Below are 16,166 nucleotides of genomic sequence, written 5' to 3' on the forward strand. Positions count from 1 at the left end.
ACTCAAGGTCACACAGCCGGTGAGAGGCAGTGCTGGGATTCAAGTCCACGTTCCCTGAAGCACACGGGCCTCCACGCAGTAGAGAGCAGTGCAGTGAATTACAGAGTGGCACGAGGGCAGCGAGGGTCAAAGTAAAACAGACATTCCTTGGCTTTTGCACATGCCTGTTCTTGCTGAGGATCCCAGGGAGTTGGTGGATATTTCCAAAGCAAAAGGGCTTCTGAGTCTCCAGTAGGAGGAGAGGGCCCCGGTTTTCTATGTTTCTGGGATGCTCAGCCCCCGCGCAGGGCCGCTAAGGACGCCGAGCTGGAGTCCCGGGGCTGGAGGTCACCGTAACTGCCCCTTGCAGTGGCCCCAGGACGAGAGAACTCAGGTCACACTTCTGCCTCCTCATAAAATGGCAAAGAAATCGAGATCCAGAGAAGAACGCGTGCTTTGAGGGCGATCTGGTGAAACATTGGTGAATAAATCCATGCTCCTTAGGGCACGGCAGGGGGAAGGGAACCAGAATGGAAACCAGGATTTAATAAGCATCTCTGCCAAGCACTCTGCTAGGCCATTTGTATATGAGATTTCATGAGGTTCTTTTAGTTTATTTCTTTATTTTGGGAGAGAGTGTGTAAGAGCAGGAGGAGGGGCAGAGAGAGGGAGAGAGAGAATCCCAAGCAGGCTCCGTGCTGCTAGCACAGAGACGGTTGCAGGGCTCGAACTCAAGAACCAGGAGATCATGACCTGAACGGAAATGAAGAGTTGGAGGCTTTACTGACTAAGCCACCCAGGCGCCCTGAGATTTCATGGTTTTAACCACTAAGCCATGACGTAACATTAGTCACTTCTATTTTACTCTAAAGGAAACAGGCTCAAAGCTCTGAACTAATGTCCCATGGTTAACAAACCTCGTAAATGAAATTCTAGAGCTGAGATTTGAACCCACGTGGATCTAACACCTCCACCCTCCACCCTGATCGTAAGTGGAGGGAAGAGCTATCCCTACCTCTTGGTTTTGAGGTACCTCAAAAGGTTCCTCACATACCTGCCTTCTCAAATGGCCACCATGTCTGAGGATTTACTCACTGTTCTCCAGGAAATGAGGAGGGCATGATCCCTGGGCAACAGGACAAGGAGGGACCCAGGAGGGAGATTCCAGGATTTGGGGGTGGACACCAGATCCTGCCTGAGGGTGTTGAACACTGGAACCAAGGGGGCCCGAGTTAATGGTACCTGCAGAGGGTGGAGAGGAGAGCCCCATGGACATCTCTCCAGCCGCACAAGCTTCTGTCGGGGTGACCAGATTGCAGAACACACTCAGCCAGTAAGTAGCTACGACTGGGCATCCCCACCTTGCATGAGGGGATTCCTCCTCAAAACTCCTTGCAGTGGTTTGCAATCCGCATCTGTGCTACCTTTTCAACACACAATTCGTGTCTGGGGAGAAAGCAGATGCACGCAGTACCGAGCTTTTTTCCAGCTGTTTAGTGAGCGAGGACTTTGAGATCACCTGGCCCCTCCCCGGAGGACCCAGGGGGCATCTCCGGCTGCTTTGGCGGCAAAGCTTCCTGAGAAGTGAGACGGCTCCACTTTGCACAGACTGATGAAAGCAAAACCACCAGGACCTCAAAAGACGTTTTCAACATTGGCTGCCGTGGGTTTGCTTTTTGTTCAGGGAAGGTAACCAAGAAAGACCAGGAAGAAACAGATCAAAGCTGGACACGATCAAAATATCTCATCATCCGCAAACCATTAAGAGACTCTTAAATACTGAGAACAAACTGAAGGTTGATGGGGGGTGGTGGGGAGGGGGAAAGCGGGTGATGGGCATTGAGGAGAGCACCTGTTGGGATGAGCACTGGGTGTTGTATGGAAACCAATTTGACATCAATTATATTTAATATTAAAAAAAATAAACCCCCCAAATATCTCATCATCCATGTTGATATCCTGGAATTACACTGAAGCCTAAATATTTGGTGTTGGATGTGAACATGGTGGGAGGCTGCTGTGAGGGTCCAATACTGCCCTGTCACAGTTTGCTGGTCACACCGTGTCACTCACCCTATTCCCAAAGGCCAACTGCGGCTGTCATAGTGGGTGCATCCAGAAAGCAAGGACAAGCCTATTTGATATACAGAAGAAAATGATGTCTCTCAAAACATTTTCAACTCTTTCGGCTCAGTTTATGTTGAAGATGTATCGTGGACAGTTTTAGGGTTTGACCTTGCCATATTGACGAAAGTTATTCATTCTCTCATGCACTACGAGTAGAATATAGGCAGATTCAATTTTTGGAGAAGGCAATCGGGCAGTGCTGATCAACGCTTTAAATGGGTAATCCCTTGGGGCACCTGGGTGGCTCAGTCGGTTGAGCCTCTGACTGTGGCTCCGGTCATGATCTTGCCTTCTGTGAGTTCGAGCCCCGTTTTGGGCTCTGTGCTGACTGCTCAAAGCCTGGAGCCTGCTTCCAATCCTGTCTGCCTTGGTCTCTGCCCCTCCCTTACTTGTACTCTTTCTTTGTCTCTCAAAAATAAACATTAAAAAAAAAATTAAAACCTTGGGGCGCCTGGGTGGCGCAGTTGGCTGAGCGTCCGACTTCAGCCAGGTCACGATCTCGCGGTCCGTGAGTTCGAGCCCCGTGTCGGGCTCTGGGCTGATGGCTCAGAGCCTGGAGCCTGTTTCCGATTCTGTGTCTCCCTCTCTCTCTGCCCCTTCCCCATTCATGCTCTGTCTCTCTCTGTCCCAAAAATAAATAAACGTTGAAAAAAAAAATTTAAAACCTAAATGATCAATTATATCAACCATATATAATCATATATCATTCAGTCTTGAAAGTGATAAGGATATATAATAGTTGACATAGAGCATGTGCACAAGCAGAAGGGAAGTTATAAAACAGTATTTAGGGGACAAGTTCAGTTGGTTTATTTTTCCTAAGTATCTCTACGTGCTTAGAAATAGTCTTGGGAGGATATATTACAATGTTGGTATGTGTGGGACCTCAGGGGACATTTGTCTTCCTTTTCGTATTCTGGACCTTCCGCAAACAGCATTTCATAATTCTGTTGTTCAAACACACAAGTTTCAAACAAACACAGAATCAATGTTTGAGAAACCGTTGCTCCTTACTGAAAACTGAAGGTCAAGCTCCACAACAGAAATAGGCCAAATCGGCCCTGACAGTCTTGACCGCAACACGAGCGCAGGACTAAGACACTCAGCAAGTGCTTCCTACCTGCTCCCGGCACATCGGAACAGAAGGATAGTTCCGGGAATGAAGGACAAACAGAGATGTCCTCCACACTAGGTTGCCGGGAAACAGCTTTGGAGTGAGCCCGGAGTGGGGACGGGTGGAGTGGTGCCAGCTTGCTCTGGCCTCCTCTGGAAGTGCAGGTAGAGAGGCCCAGCCCAGGCCCCCACTGTCACTCAGGGTCGGTCCCGCGCCCCGCCACAGGCATCCTCCTCTGGCACTTCTGACAGGCAACTCTGTTGGAAATTCCGCTTCAGGACACGCCGAGAATATGGTTACCTTTGGATTCACAAAACTAGGAGTTCTTATTAAATTTGAATAGAGGTACCTCAAGAGAGGGGAGCCTGGGTGGCTCAGTCAGTTAAGCGTCAGACTTTGGCTCAGGTCACGATCTCGTGGTCCGTGAGTTCGAGCCCCGCATCGGGCCCTGTGCTGATGGCTCAGAGCCTGGAGCCTGCTTCGGATTCTGTCTCCCTCTCTGTCTGCCCCTCTCCTGCTCATGCTCTATCTCTGTCTCTCAAAAATAAATTAAAAAATGTTAAAAAAAAAAAAAAAAGCACTTGAAGAGATGTATAGATACCATGTCACCCAAATGCTAAGAGGATCTTTCCAATTTTAGAAATCGTTAGAAGCTTTCTCTAAGTGACATCCAAATGATTTGTAGTGCAAAGGATAATTTGAGCCTTTTCTATTTTCAGAAGGCACCCTGTATCTGAAAGGACATTCATGATGTTGGGGCCCTGAGTGGCTTTAATGGCAAAGTAATTATCTGTATACAAATGTGCTGAGCCTTCCAACGTAATTAAATCACTGATCCTCAGGACAGTTTCCACTGATGTCACACAACAGCACTGAAATAGCAAATTGTCAGCTTCAGCCTGTACAGATTTTTTCCCCATTAGGCCAGAAAGAGTTTTAACATATACAGTAGTACTTTTCTTTTTTAATACACTAGAGGATCGATATAACCATGGACTTCTCTCCACATTACCACTTCATTGTTTGGATTATTTCAGAAATTAAAGACAACAGTTAAAGCAAGAAAACGATTTTTTTAAATGTGTATTTACTTGGGGGTGGGGGGCAGAGAGAGAGGGAGACAGAGAGTCCAAAGCAGGCTCTCTGCTGACAGCAGAAAGCCCAGTGTGGGGCTTGAGCTCACGAACCATGAGATCATGACCTGAGCCAAAGTCAGATGCTTAACCGACTGAGCCACCCAGGTGACGCTAAAGCAAGAAAACTTAAAGCAGAAGAGGTCATTGGAAAGTAATGGTTAGCAGATACTGAATGCCTAGGATGTGCAGGCGTGGTGCTCACCCCTAAAGCTTTAACCTTTACAGTTCTGCAAGGTTGGGCTCATCCCTAGTTTACAGATTTAAAAAAAAACAACAAAAAAAAGGCTTAAAGTGTTTGAATAGTCAACTTGCCCAAGGTCATCTAGTTAATGCTGGCATTGGAATTTGATCTAAGCCCTTCCAGAGTTAAGAGCCCATGTCCTGGCCACTGTTGAAGTCATACCTCTCATTTAGGTGACCGTGCACATGCCGAATCAGTCAGGGCTTGAGTCACCTGTGACCCAAAGCCCCAAACAACAGAGGCTTTTGTAACGTGGGAGATTTCTCTGGGGTGCAGAGGTAGGTAGTCTGGGGCTGAGAGAGTCCCTCTGAGGCGTCAAGCTCCTGTGCTTTAGTTGCTCTGCCCCGGAAGGACTCGTGGTCCCAGACTGGGCTTAGAGCTCCGGCTGCTACCTCTTCCTGTAAGCCCGCAAGAGGAAGGAATAAAGACATCCCACGCCTTGAAGGGCACGTCCCAAGAGTTGCTCAAATCACTGGCCAGAACTTACTGACATCTAGCTGTTGGGAGGCTGGGAAGATGATCGTTATGTGCTGGGTGGCTTTGTGCCAACGAGATATCAGAGTTTGAGGGAAGAAGGGGACTGAGAGGCTGTAAAAGCCTCTTCCACCATGTGCTTACAAAACATGCCAGGAGTAAAATGGAGATCTTAAACCCTTCCTCTCCCCTTTCGTGAAGGTGTATTTTCTGCTGGCCAGAAGGGAAACATTAACTCAGAGTTCTGTTTGAAGTATTTCATGAAAATCGGCTTAACAAACCCTCACTACCCACCATCCAGAAATAACAAATGCTAATATTTTCCTCCAGATCTGAGAAAAAAAGGACTCAGATGAGGTCCCTCCTACTGCCGCACCGATTCCGTTCCTCTCCCTTCTTTTCTGGAGGCGATTACTTTTCTCATCAGTGCTTCCCAGCGAGGTTTCTCTACTTTCTCTTCATAGACAACAACAGTATTTTTTAAAACTTTATAAATGGCATACGTTTCATTTTCTGATCGGCTTATTCTCACCCAACATTTTTTCCACAGCTAGCCACTGATATTACAGATCAAGTTCCCTCATTTTAACTGCTCAATTGTTTGCCCACTTATAAATAGGCCTCAGTTTACCCATTGTCTTGTTCATGGACATTTAAGTATTTTAAAACAACTCAGCTGTGAGCGTCCATGTAGTAATAAAATGTGCCCTGTACACACACGCAAGGGTCCCTGAGTACTGCTCCTCAAGCTTCAAGGAGGGTAGGAATCCCCTGAGAAATCTTGTTAACAACAGATGGTCACATGGCAAGTCCTGGGCGGAACCTGAGAGCTGCACTCCAGAGAGAGTTCCCAGGTGAAGTCCACACTGCAGCTCTGTGGACTCTGAGAAGGGAGACTCTAGTTATGTGCCCAGGGTAACAGAGCCAAGGGTCACAGGCTATCCATATCTTCAACTTTCACAGACATCATCGAACTGAATCACTTTTACTTCAGAAGAAATCAATTTTCATTTCTTCATCCTAACATTCAATCTTGATCTTGTGAGACTTTTTGCCTTCTGCCGGTCTGAAAGCATGAAACAAAAATTAAGTCATAGTCCCCTGGTTATCAGTAACAATGATCATCTTTTTAAACTATTCAAGTTTTTTCTGTTCAAATTTTTATTCACTTTTCTAATGTGGTCTCGGTGTCATGTGAGGACCCTGGGGATTCCAGACTGGCCCCCAAGGTCCTTCCTTTTCCAATTTCCGACCCATGTGAAGCTCCATTTTCTTCATATATTTTAACCAAACACAGAGCAACAGACTGACTGCAGAAGCCAATTTGAGAATCCGGCCGTCTTTCATTAAGCTAGACAAAGAAGTTTGCAGAAATGTTAAGCCAATTTCTCTCATTAAACTTCGAAAGTTCTTTTTCATAACTGTAAGTTCATAACCTGTACTATTTTTAATACTTTAAAAATTCTTCTAATTTTTTTTTAAACAATCTTTTTTTTAAAGTTTATTTATTTATTTTGAGAGAGAGAGAGAAAGTAGGAGGGGCAGAGAGAGAGGGAGAGAGAGAGAATTCCAAGCAGGCTCTGCACCATCAGCACAGAGCCTGATGTGGGGCTTGAACTCACAAACCATGAGACCATTACCTGAGCCGAAACCAAGAGTAGGACGCTTAACCGACTGAGCTACCCAGGCACCCCTTCTATTTTAATTTCTAGGAGAGTATCAATAGATAGAACCTAAACACACACACACTCTGTGGAGTTCTCAATTTTTAAGTGTGTGAAGAGGTCTTGAGACCAAAAAAGTTTGAGAACTGAGGTATTAATTAATACATGGTTGTCATTTGCTCACTGATTCGTAGGAGGGACTTTTTCATGTATTCTGGATACTAATCCTGTCACTTATACATATTGCAAACAACTTCTCCCAATCTGAGACTTGTCTTTTTACTCGTGCTGCCTACCATTCTACAAAGAGCTTTTATTTTGATGCAGTTCTATTTTCCCATCGTGTACTGTTGCTAAGTAAGGATACTGCTCCTATTTTGAAACAGAAAAAGTCTCACTGGGCTTTCTAGAGAACCCCAGCTTTGGTGCCACTCAATGAATTACGGAGAGAATATGGGATCTGCCCTAACCCTCTCTTCACAGAACCCGCATTCCATCCATCTTCCATACCTCAACTTATTTCAATCAAGGTGATGGTTACCACTGACCTTTAATGAGATCAATGTAAGGTACGTGCTCGTGTATTTTAGACTATTCTGTTTTCCTTCAGACAAATGAAATAGAATGTCTATGATTCACCAAAAATAACCTTTTACCTTCAGCATAATACATGTTGCTGTTTTCCTCTTCAGAAGTAGATTAGTATATAGGAAGGACATTCCCATAAAATTTAATACACATTTAATTCAACTAAATTTAACCTAAAAAGATTTAACGCATTTAAATTCAACATTCTATATAAAGCTTTTGTATTTAGAAAGCACTTTCATAATACTATCTTATCTGCCCTTTGTAATAATCCTGTAAGATAAATGGAGACAATACTATGCTAAGAACTGTTAGAGATGAGGAGAAAGAAATTCGGAGAAGTTAAACAACTGGTCAACATTACATGCATAGGACTACAAATGAGCTCTAACTTTTAATCACAGCTAATGAAGATCCTTTCAAAATCTGGTTGAGTTTTGCCAATCAGAATAAAAGTGGCAAGTAAGCCCTACCAACCCTCACATGAAGCAGAAACCGAACACCTGCATGGTGGTTACAAGTGAAAGCAAGGGAAGTCTGAAGGGCATTTATAGGGCATTTCAAGAGGACTTCACATTTTTAGTGTACATGCGATCAGTATGTCCTCCTGCTCATCAATATTCCTATTCATAATTACAGCCAATCCACCTCGTTCTGTTAGAGGAGGGGGGCATGTTTTCAGATCAAGCCTGGAAGGAAGAGCTCTCTGACCTGGCTGCTATTCTCCCTGAAGGGACAAGAAAAGGACAAGAAACGTCAATTAGGAGAAGTTAGTGATAGAAGTTAGAAACAAAAAGGAAAAAAGATAATCTACTTATGTCTCTAAATGAAGAAGGAAACAATTAAAAATTAAAATACAAATGCATATTTTCAAGTCAAGCACACAGAATGATTGAGCTCAATACTATCCCATGAGACTTTCAGGAAAGTCCTTGCCATCGGAGACTCAGGTTCTAGAGCTCATGCATAATTGAAGATTCCTTCATTTGAGGATTCAAGGACATAAGGAGAGAACTTCGCTAAACAGAAAGTATATATTTTAAGCTAGTGAGTTCAGAGTTACTCTCAAGGCCAATTAGAAGAACTGCCTACTTAATCCATCCTCATCCTAAAATCTGGCTCATTACTGGTCTGTATACTTGACCACACTCACTTTCAACAATTCTCCAGATTTCCTTTGAGTCAATATTCATCTTTGCTATAGAATTCATGGCATAAATATCAGCCCTATGAAAAAACTTTTATTAAAAAGTGTCTTCCATTAAATGATGAAAAAAACAAAATTAAAAACTTTTGAAAATAGTGAAAAAACAAACCCCAAGGCGGAATATCCTTTTTTAAAAAGTCGGTATAAAATCTGAACATCCACCACCTTGATCCATAATGCTTCAATGGCTGTCACTGTGTCAAAGAAGGAAGCAACATCTTCATTAATTTGCTTCCACCTCCACAATTTAAATCAGAGCAAAACACCAAAGATATATCTTACTGATAATTACCTATAAAATCTCAAAATCAACAGTGACACCTTGAAAAGGTATTAGTCTTGAAATATAACTATGTATGCTCAATTTGTTTCTACCTATCACTGTCCTTGAAGAAAAAAATACAGTAATCAACAATAGATTATTTAGAAATAATTTGAAAGTCAGAACTGGAGTCATGTTATCAAGTGGGAAAAAAAACTCTATGATGATTTGAAAACAATCTGAGTCTTTGACAGATCATGAAGTATAACAATACAAAAGCATTGAATCATGTGAAAATACTATCTGAATTCCCAAAACAAAACAGAAAGGAGCATCCGTATGTGTTAAAATAATTTAATTCTCCCTGTACATTTCTGTTCACATGAGCCAAGAGAAATCAAGAATGCATACTTTACAATATTTACCTGTTTTGAGACATTCAAGTCAATTCAGATGGCAAAGTAGAATTCAACCATTAATGAAATGTTTAAAAATATATATATTAAACGAAAAAATGTTTTTACAAGATAAAAAATAATCTTCCACAATGCAATAAATTGCAGATCACTGAAATTTTAACTGTTTAGATGATTTCAGTTCAGTTTTTGGTTTTAAAATCTAGAAACAATCAAAAAGAAAAAGTGTTGACAGAATTTCTATCTGTTTTTACGTTTCTCTTTCTTGCTTCGACTACTTGTTACACTGTTTAAAGAACATGATGAAGGTGCTCTCGCATGACCTGTGGCCTTCAGATGGTCAAAAAGTTTATTCCGGGATGGAAATTCACTGTGGCAGGTTGTACAGCTGATAAGAACATCACTCTGAAGAGAGAAAAAAATACATCAATTAAAGTGTTATTACCTGAGTGCAGTGATTTATGTTTTCACGTTGAGATTAAATATCAAATAATTCAAAATAAAGAACTTTTATCAAAATGACAGCCACCAAGACAGGCTTCCAAAGAGGCAGCTGTTCTTAGAAGTTAAGTCCCATCAGCCAGCACCGTCAACTTTAAAGAGTCCTGAGACATTCAATAGCATGTACCATATGGACCAGATCAAGGTTTTAGATTTCAAAGTAATGGAAAACAGAACAGTAACTGTTTTAGTACAGTTTGGTATTTCCAATGTGCTTTTTAAAGAAAAACAATGACACACCTATCTATACATTCTACATCCACCAAGAAAAACTGTTGATGGATCCACACCTATATATACAGTAGGTGCAGAAGGGTTCACCAAATACTTATGTCTTTAGAATTAGAATTAAGAATTTAGATTACTTAAACAAGGTCTACTGAAAACATGTCAATATGACTTTGACCTACCACTGCCTGTTGTTCAGCAGGTACTTTGACAGATTTCTTCATATCTTTGGCTTTCTTTCCTTTGGGTTTAGGAGCACTGGAAAATAAATTAAAGAATTCTGTAGAATCTAATAATAACGTATCCCTTTTTTTTTTTTTAATGTTTATTTATTTTTGAGACAGAGAGAGAGAGCATGAACGGGGGAAGGTCAGAGAGAGAGAGGGAGACACAGAATCTGAAACAGGCTCCAGGCTCTGAGCTGTCAGCACACAGCCCGACGTGGGGCCGAACTCACAGACCGTGAGATCATGACCTGAGCCAAAGTCGGACGCTCAACCGACTGAGCCACCCAGGCGCCCCAATAACGTATCCCTTTTAATTGCTACCTTGCTCCCAAGAAGATTCAAAAGAGTGACATGCACTTTAAGGGCTAATTCACTAATTTTTATGGCCAACCTAATTAATTTTCACATCTCAAATGAACTGCTTTAAAGAGCAAATTTAGAGATCACATGTGATGTCAAATTTGAGGAGGGAGTTAAGATGGTAGAGTAGTATGTAGATCCTGAGCTCGTCTCATCCCCAAAAACAAAAAACTAGATCAGCAACAAACCATTTTGAACAACTAGGAAACTGATCTGAGGATTAACACAACAGTAACGTGAGCCACAGAATTAGGCAGGTATGCATTGCGGAGACATGAATTGGGGAAGAGAAAAGCCGTGGAGCATAGGGAGCCGTTTCTGCAGAGAAAGGACAGAAGGGGGGAGAGTGTGGCACAGCAGTATCGTGCAAAAAAAGCACTCCCCCGGAAGCAGCTGGAGAGAAAGAGAGAGTGAGAACACTCGCAAAGGACTGAACAGGAAATCTGTTCCCCAAAATTACTGATGGGGAGAAAGAAGGGGGTTTCAATACCATTAGGGTTCTATAAACAGTGGAGCACAGAGTCTGAAGTTCCAGAGCTCAGTACCTGGCAGTGCTCAGGTGAGGAAGCAGGGTGAATCCCCAGGAGCAGGCAGCAAGGTCTCAGGGGTCTCTGTCCCATACAGGGAGAAGCGGGTCCCCTGCTTAGAGAGCATTTGGTAGAGGGCATACGGCCTCCACACAGGCAAAGGTCCCAGCAGACCCCAGAGAGCAGCCATATTTGCTGGTATTGGGACAAAGATGCAGAGTACAGTGAAACCTGGTGCTTGCTGTGTCTTGTGATTTGCCACAACCTCTGAACTTCTGCTGCTGTGCCATCACATGAACGTCTTCTGGGACAAGCCAGCACCCAGCCATTCCTCAGCAAGACCCTGCTTAGTGTACAGGCTATTAGAAGGTTTCATAGTTTCAGTTCTAGGGGAAACTAGATGTAACTTCATTCGGGTTTCATTTTATTTGCTGGTTCATTTATTTGTTTTCTTTGCTTCTATTTTTGCTTAAATTCTGTGTTTTTTCCTTTCTTTTCTTTCTCTTTCTTGGATACCGAAAGAGAAAATTTTATTTCAATTTTTTTTACTTTATTTTCTTAAATTTATTATTCTATATCATTTTCTTTACTTTATTATATTTTAATTTCCAAACTTTTTCTTACATTTTTTTTCCTTTCCCCTTTTTCCCTATTTTATCAAGCTTCTTTCAACATGCAGACTGAAACACACCTAAGGATCTAGCTTCCCTTTATTTTTCTTGTTTTTAAATTTTTCAATTTCAATGTTTTATTTTATTAATTTTTTTTCTTCTTCCAAAATGACAAGATGAAGGAATTCACCCCAAAAGAAAGAACAGGAAGAAACGACAGCCAGGGACTTAGTGCAGTTAATAACCAAGATGTCTGAACTAGAATTTAGAACCACGATAATAAGAATACTAGCTGAGGTTGAAAACCGCATAGAAGAAACCAGAGAATCCCTTTCTGTGGAGATAAGAGAAATAAAATCTAGTCAGGCCAGAATTTAAAATGTTATAATCAGGGGCGCCTGGGTGGCGCAGTCGGTTAAGCGTCCGACTTCAGCCAGGTCGCGATCTCGCGGTCCGTGAGTTCGAGCCCCGCGTCGGGCTCTGGGCTGATGGCTCGGAGCCTGGAGCCTGTTTCCGATTCTGTGTCTCCCTCTCTCTCTGCCCCTCCCCCGTTCATGCTCTGTCTCTCTCTGTCCCAAAAATAAAAATAAACGTTGAAAAAAAAATTTTTTTTTAAATGTTATAATCAAAATGCTATAATCTTGAATGGATGCCACAATGGCAAGGATTGACGAAGCAGAGCAGCTTCACCCAGAAGCTTCAAAGAGCGTACTCAAAAGGAAAGCTACAGACCAATTTCCCTTATGAACATGGATGCAAAAATTCCCAAGACACTAGCAAATTGGATCCAACAATACATTAAAGGAATCATTCACCACAATCAAGTAGGATTTATTCTTGGGATGCAGGGCTGGTTCAATATCCGCAAATCAATGGGAAAAAATGAGAGCTTTCCCTCTAAGGTTAGGAACACGACAGGGATGTCCGCTCTTGCCACTGTTTAACATAGTGTTGGAAGTCCTGGCCTCAGCAATCAGACAACAAAGAAACAAAAGGCATCCAAATCAGTAAGAAGGAAGTCAAACTTTTAATTTATTCTTCACAGATGATATGATACTCTGTGTGAAACACTCAAAAGACTCCACCCACAAACTTCCAGAACTGATCCATGAATTCAGCAAAGTCACAGGATATAAAATCAATGTACAGAAATTGGTTGCATTTCTATACACCAAGAATGAAGCAGCAGAAAGAGAAGTCAAGGAATTGATCCCATTTACAATTGCACCCAAAACCATAAAATACCTATGAATAGGGGCGCCTGGGTGGCTCAGTCGGTTGAGCGTCCGACTTCAGCTCAGGTCATGATCTCGTGATCTCGCGGTCCATGAGTTCGAGCCCCGCATCGGGCTCTGGGCTGATGGCTCGGAGCCTGGAGCCTGCTTCCGATTCTGTGTCTCCCTCTCTCTCTGCCCCTCCCCCACTCATGCTCTGTCTCTCTCTGTCTCAAAAATAAATAAACGTAAAAAAAAAAAAAAGAAAATTAAAAAAAAAAATACCTATGAATAAACCTAAACAAAGAGGTGAAAAATCCATACACTGAAAACAATAGAAATCTTATGAAAGAAATTGAAGACAACACAAAAATATGGAAAAACATTCCACACTCATGGAATGGAAGAAAAAGTACTGTTAAAATGTTGATACTACCCAAAGCAATCTACATATTCAATGCAATCCCAACCAAAATAACACCAGCATTCTTCACAGAGCTAGAACAATCCTCAAATTTGAATGGAACGAGAAAAGACCCTGAATAGCCAAAGCAATCCTGAAAAAAAAAAAAAAAAGCAGGAGGTATCACAATTCCAGACTTCAATCTGTATTACAAAGCTGTAATCATCAAGACAGCATGGTACTGGCACAAAAACAGACACATAGATCAATGGAACAGAATAGAGAACCCAGAAATGGACCCACAGATGTATGGCCAACCAATCTTTGACAAAGCAGGAAAGAAAATCCAATGGAAAAACGACAATCTCTTCGGCAAATGGTGTTGGGAAAACTGGACAGCGATGTGCAAAACAATGAACCTGGACCACTTACACCATACACAAAAATAAACTCAAAACGGATGAAAGAGCTATATGTACGACAGGAAGCCATCTATATCCTAGAGAAGAAACCAGGCAACAACCTCTTTGACCTTGGCCTCAGCAACTTCTTAACCGACTGAGCGACCCAGGCGCTCCAGCAACTTCTTACTCAACACGTCTCCAGAGGCAAGAGAAACAAAATCAAAAATGAACTACTGGGATCTCATCAAGCTTAAAAGCTTCTGCACAGCAAAAGAAAACAGAAAAACTAAAAGGCATCGATGGAATGGAAGAAGATATTTGCAAATGACTTATCAAATAAAGGGTTAGGATCCAAAATCTATAAAGAACTTACCAAACTCAACACCCCAAAATCAAATAATTCAGTGAAGAAATGGGCAAAAGACATGAATAGACACTTTTCCAAAGAAGACATCCAGATGACTAACGGACACATGAAAAAATGCTCAACATCACTCATCATCAGGAAAATACAAATTAAAACCACAATGACATAGCACTTCACATCTGTTAAAATGGCTAACATTTAACAACTCAGGCAACAACAGATGTTGGTGAGGATGTGTAGAAAGAGAAACCCTTTTGCACTGCTGGTGGGAATCCAACCTGGTACAGCCACTCTGGAAACAGTGTGGAGGTTCCTCAAAAAATTAAAAATAGAACTACCCTACGACCCAGCAATTGCACTACTAGGTACTTATCCAAAGGATATAGGAGTGCTGATTCGAAGGGGCACATGTACCACAATGTTTATAGCAGCATTATTGACAACAGCCAAAGTACGGAAAGATCCCAAATGTCCATCAACTGATGAATAAAGATGTGGTGTATATACTATACAATGGAATACTACTTGGCAATCAAAAAAAAAAAAAAAAAGGAAATCTTGCCATTGGCAGCAATGTGGATGGAATTAGAGTGTATGATGCTAAGCAAAATTAGAGAAAAGACAAATATCACATGATTTCATTCACATGTGGAATTTAAGAAACAAAACAGATGAACACAGGGGAAGGGAAGAGACAGATCATAAGAGACTTAAATGCAAAGAACAAACTGCTGGAGGGGTGTTGGATGGGGAGATGGGTTAAATGGGTGAAGGGCATTAAGGAGGGCACGTGTTGGGATGAGCACTGGGTATTATAGGTAAGTGATGAACCACTAAATTCTATTCTTGAAATAATTATTACACTATATGTTAAGTAAGCTGGATTTAAATTTAAAAAATTAATTAAAAAAAAAGATGTGAAAAGTTGACACAAACATTAACGAATTTACTTAAATCAGTTGAAACACAGCTGAAACACTTTACCGGTTTGTGTGGTTCGTCTTCTTCCTTTTCCTACAGCTACAGCCCTAGCCCAGGCCTCTGTCCTGTGTCCCTCACTGACACCCCCTGAATTCCTAAACCCCCAAGTGCACTCACCGCCCCTTCGCTGCTGTTCTGGTGTTCAGCATTTGCAACTCAGGCTCCCACTTTACTGGGTCAATTGAACCCTTTCTCATGGTCCTAGACAGGGACCTGAGGCTACTTACTGTTCAGATCTTTCCTCAAGGAATAAGAAATTAATTCTCTGCTCTAGAGGAACAGAGGATGGAGAGAAGAAAGACAAGGCAGGAAGGGGAGGACAAGGAATGCTATCTCCCTTGAGAAGAACCTTCCTCTGGCGACCACTAAGACCTTGTGCAGCACCACAATTCCAGGGCTCCTTCCAGCAGGAGGGCCCCAGGCTGCGGTATAAATCCTAATGACCTGCACTGTGGGGCCAGACTCAGGAGGACCACCGTGAGCATGAAGACACAGTCAGCGATGCTGCAGGCAAGCAGGGTGCGGCCTCATCAGGAGCCTTGTTCTCACTTGAGTGCCAAGGATTACAGATTCGGGACAAAATAAGACCTCAACAGGATGAAAACTGGATCAAAGCGACTTTCTGATTTGGGCCATATTGCTGAAATGTCCGTGAGCCCATTCCTCCAGTATCCTCTTTCCCACATGCTGCACTTGTCTGTCTGGGTAACGTGGAAGTCACGGATATACATGATCTACTTCGTAACTGTGGGTGGGATGTTATCTGATCTATGAGAAGGCATTCTTACCACCAACGTTAATTAGAAAACACCATCAACTTGACTTACTTTTTAGCTTCACTTTTAGGGTCATCACATCGTTCAACAGTCTCAGTGGCACTGATGTTTTCTTGGGGACTACATTCGAATTCTTTGGCATGGTCTTGATTTAAGTTGGTATCTTCTGACTCAACCTTTACTCCTTCTCCAGTTCCATTTTCATTGAAATTATCATCATAATTCTAGGTCGTAAAACATATATGCATTACAAAATAATAATCCCAGCTTCTTATGTTGCCAGTTATAATCAATTATAAGGTCCTGTGCACTCTGGAGGAGCATATCTTCAGGAAATAAAAAGGAGAAACAGCTAGCAA

At 42.2% G+C, this 16,166-nt stretch overlaps 1 protein-coding gene across 2 annotated transcripts in view; it reads right to left on the minus strand.

Moving 5' to 3' along the window:
- Nucleotides 1–4,429: 4,429 nt before the first annotated feature.
- DNAJC21 (DnaJ heat shock protein family (Hsp40) member C21) overlaps nt 4,430–16,166 on the minus strand; it is a 34,775-nt gene continuing 23,038 nt past the window's right edge. The window contains exons 10-13 of one of the 2 annotated variants that reach the window (XR_007154993.1): nt 15,859–16,031; nt 10,120–10,195; nt 9,218–9,613; nt 4,430–6,137 (exon numbers count right to left, since the gene is read on the minus strand). Coding sequence is in view for 1 of the 2 variants with exons in the window: in XM_047872311.1 (XP_047728267.1) it covers nt 9,449–9,613; nt 10,120–10,195; nt 15,859–16,031 (414 nt within the window). In the remaining variant the exon portion in view is untranslated. Of the gene's footprint in view, nt 6,138–9,130; nt 9,614–10,119; nt 10,196–15,858; nt 16,032–16,166 lie in introns of those variants that run through there. The other variant, XM_047872311.1, reaches the window with a different exon arrangement.

This window comes from Prionailurus viverrinus, chromosome A1 (assembly GCF_022837055.1).
Source record: "Prionailurus viverrinus isolate Anna chromosome A1, UM_Priviv_1.0, whole genome shotgun sequence".
Classification (NCBI taxonomy): Eukaryota; Metazoa; Chordata; class Mammalia; order Carnivora; family Felidae; genus Prionailurus; species Prionailurus viverrinus.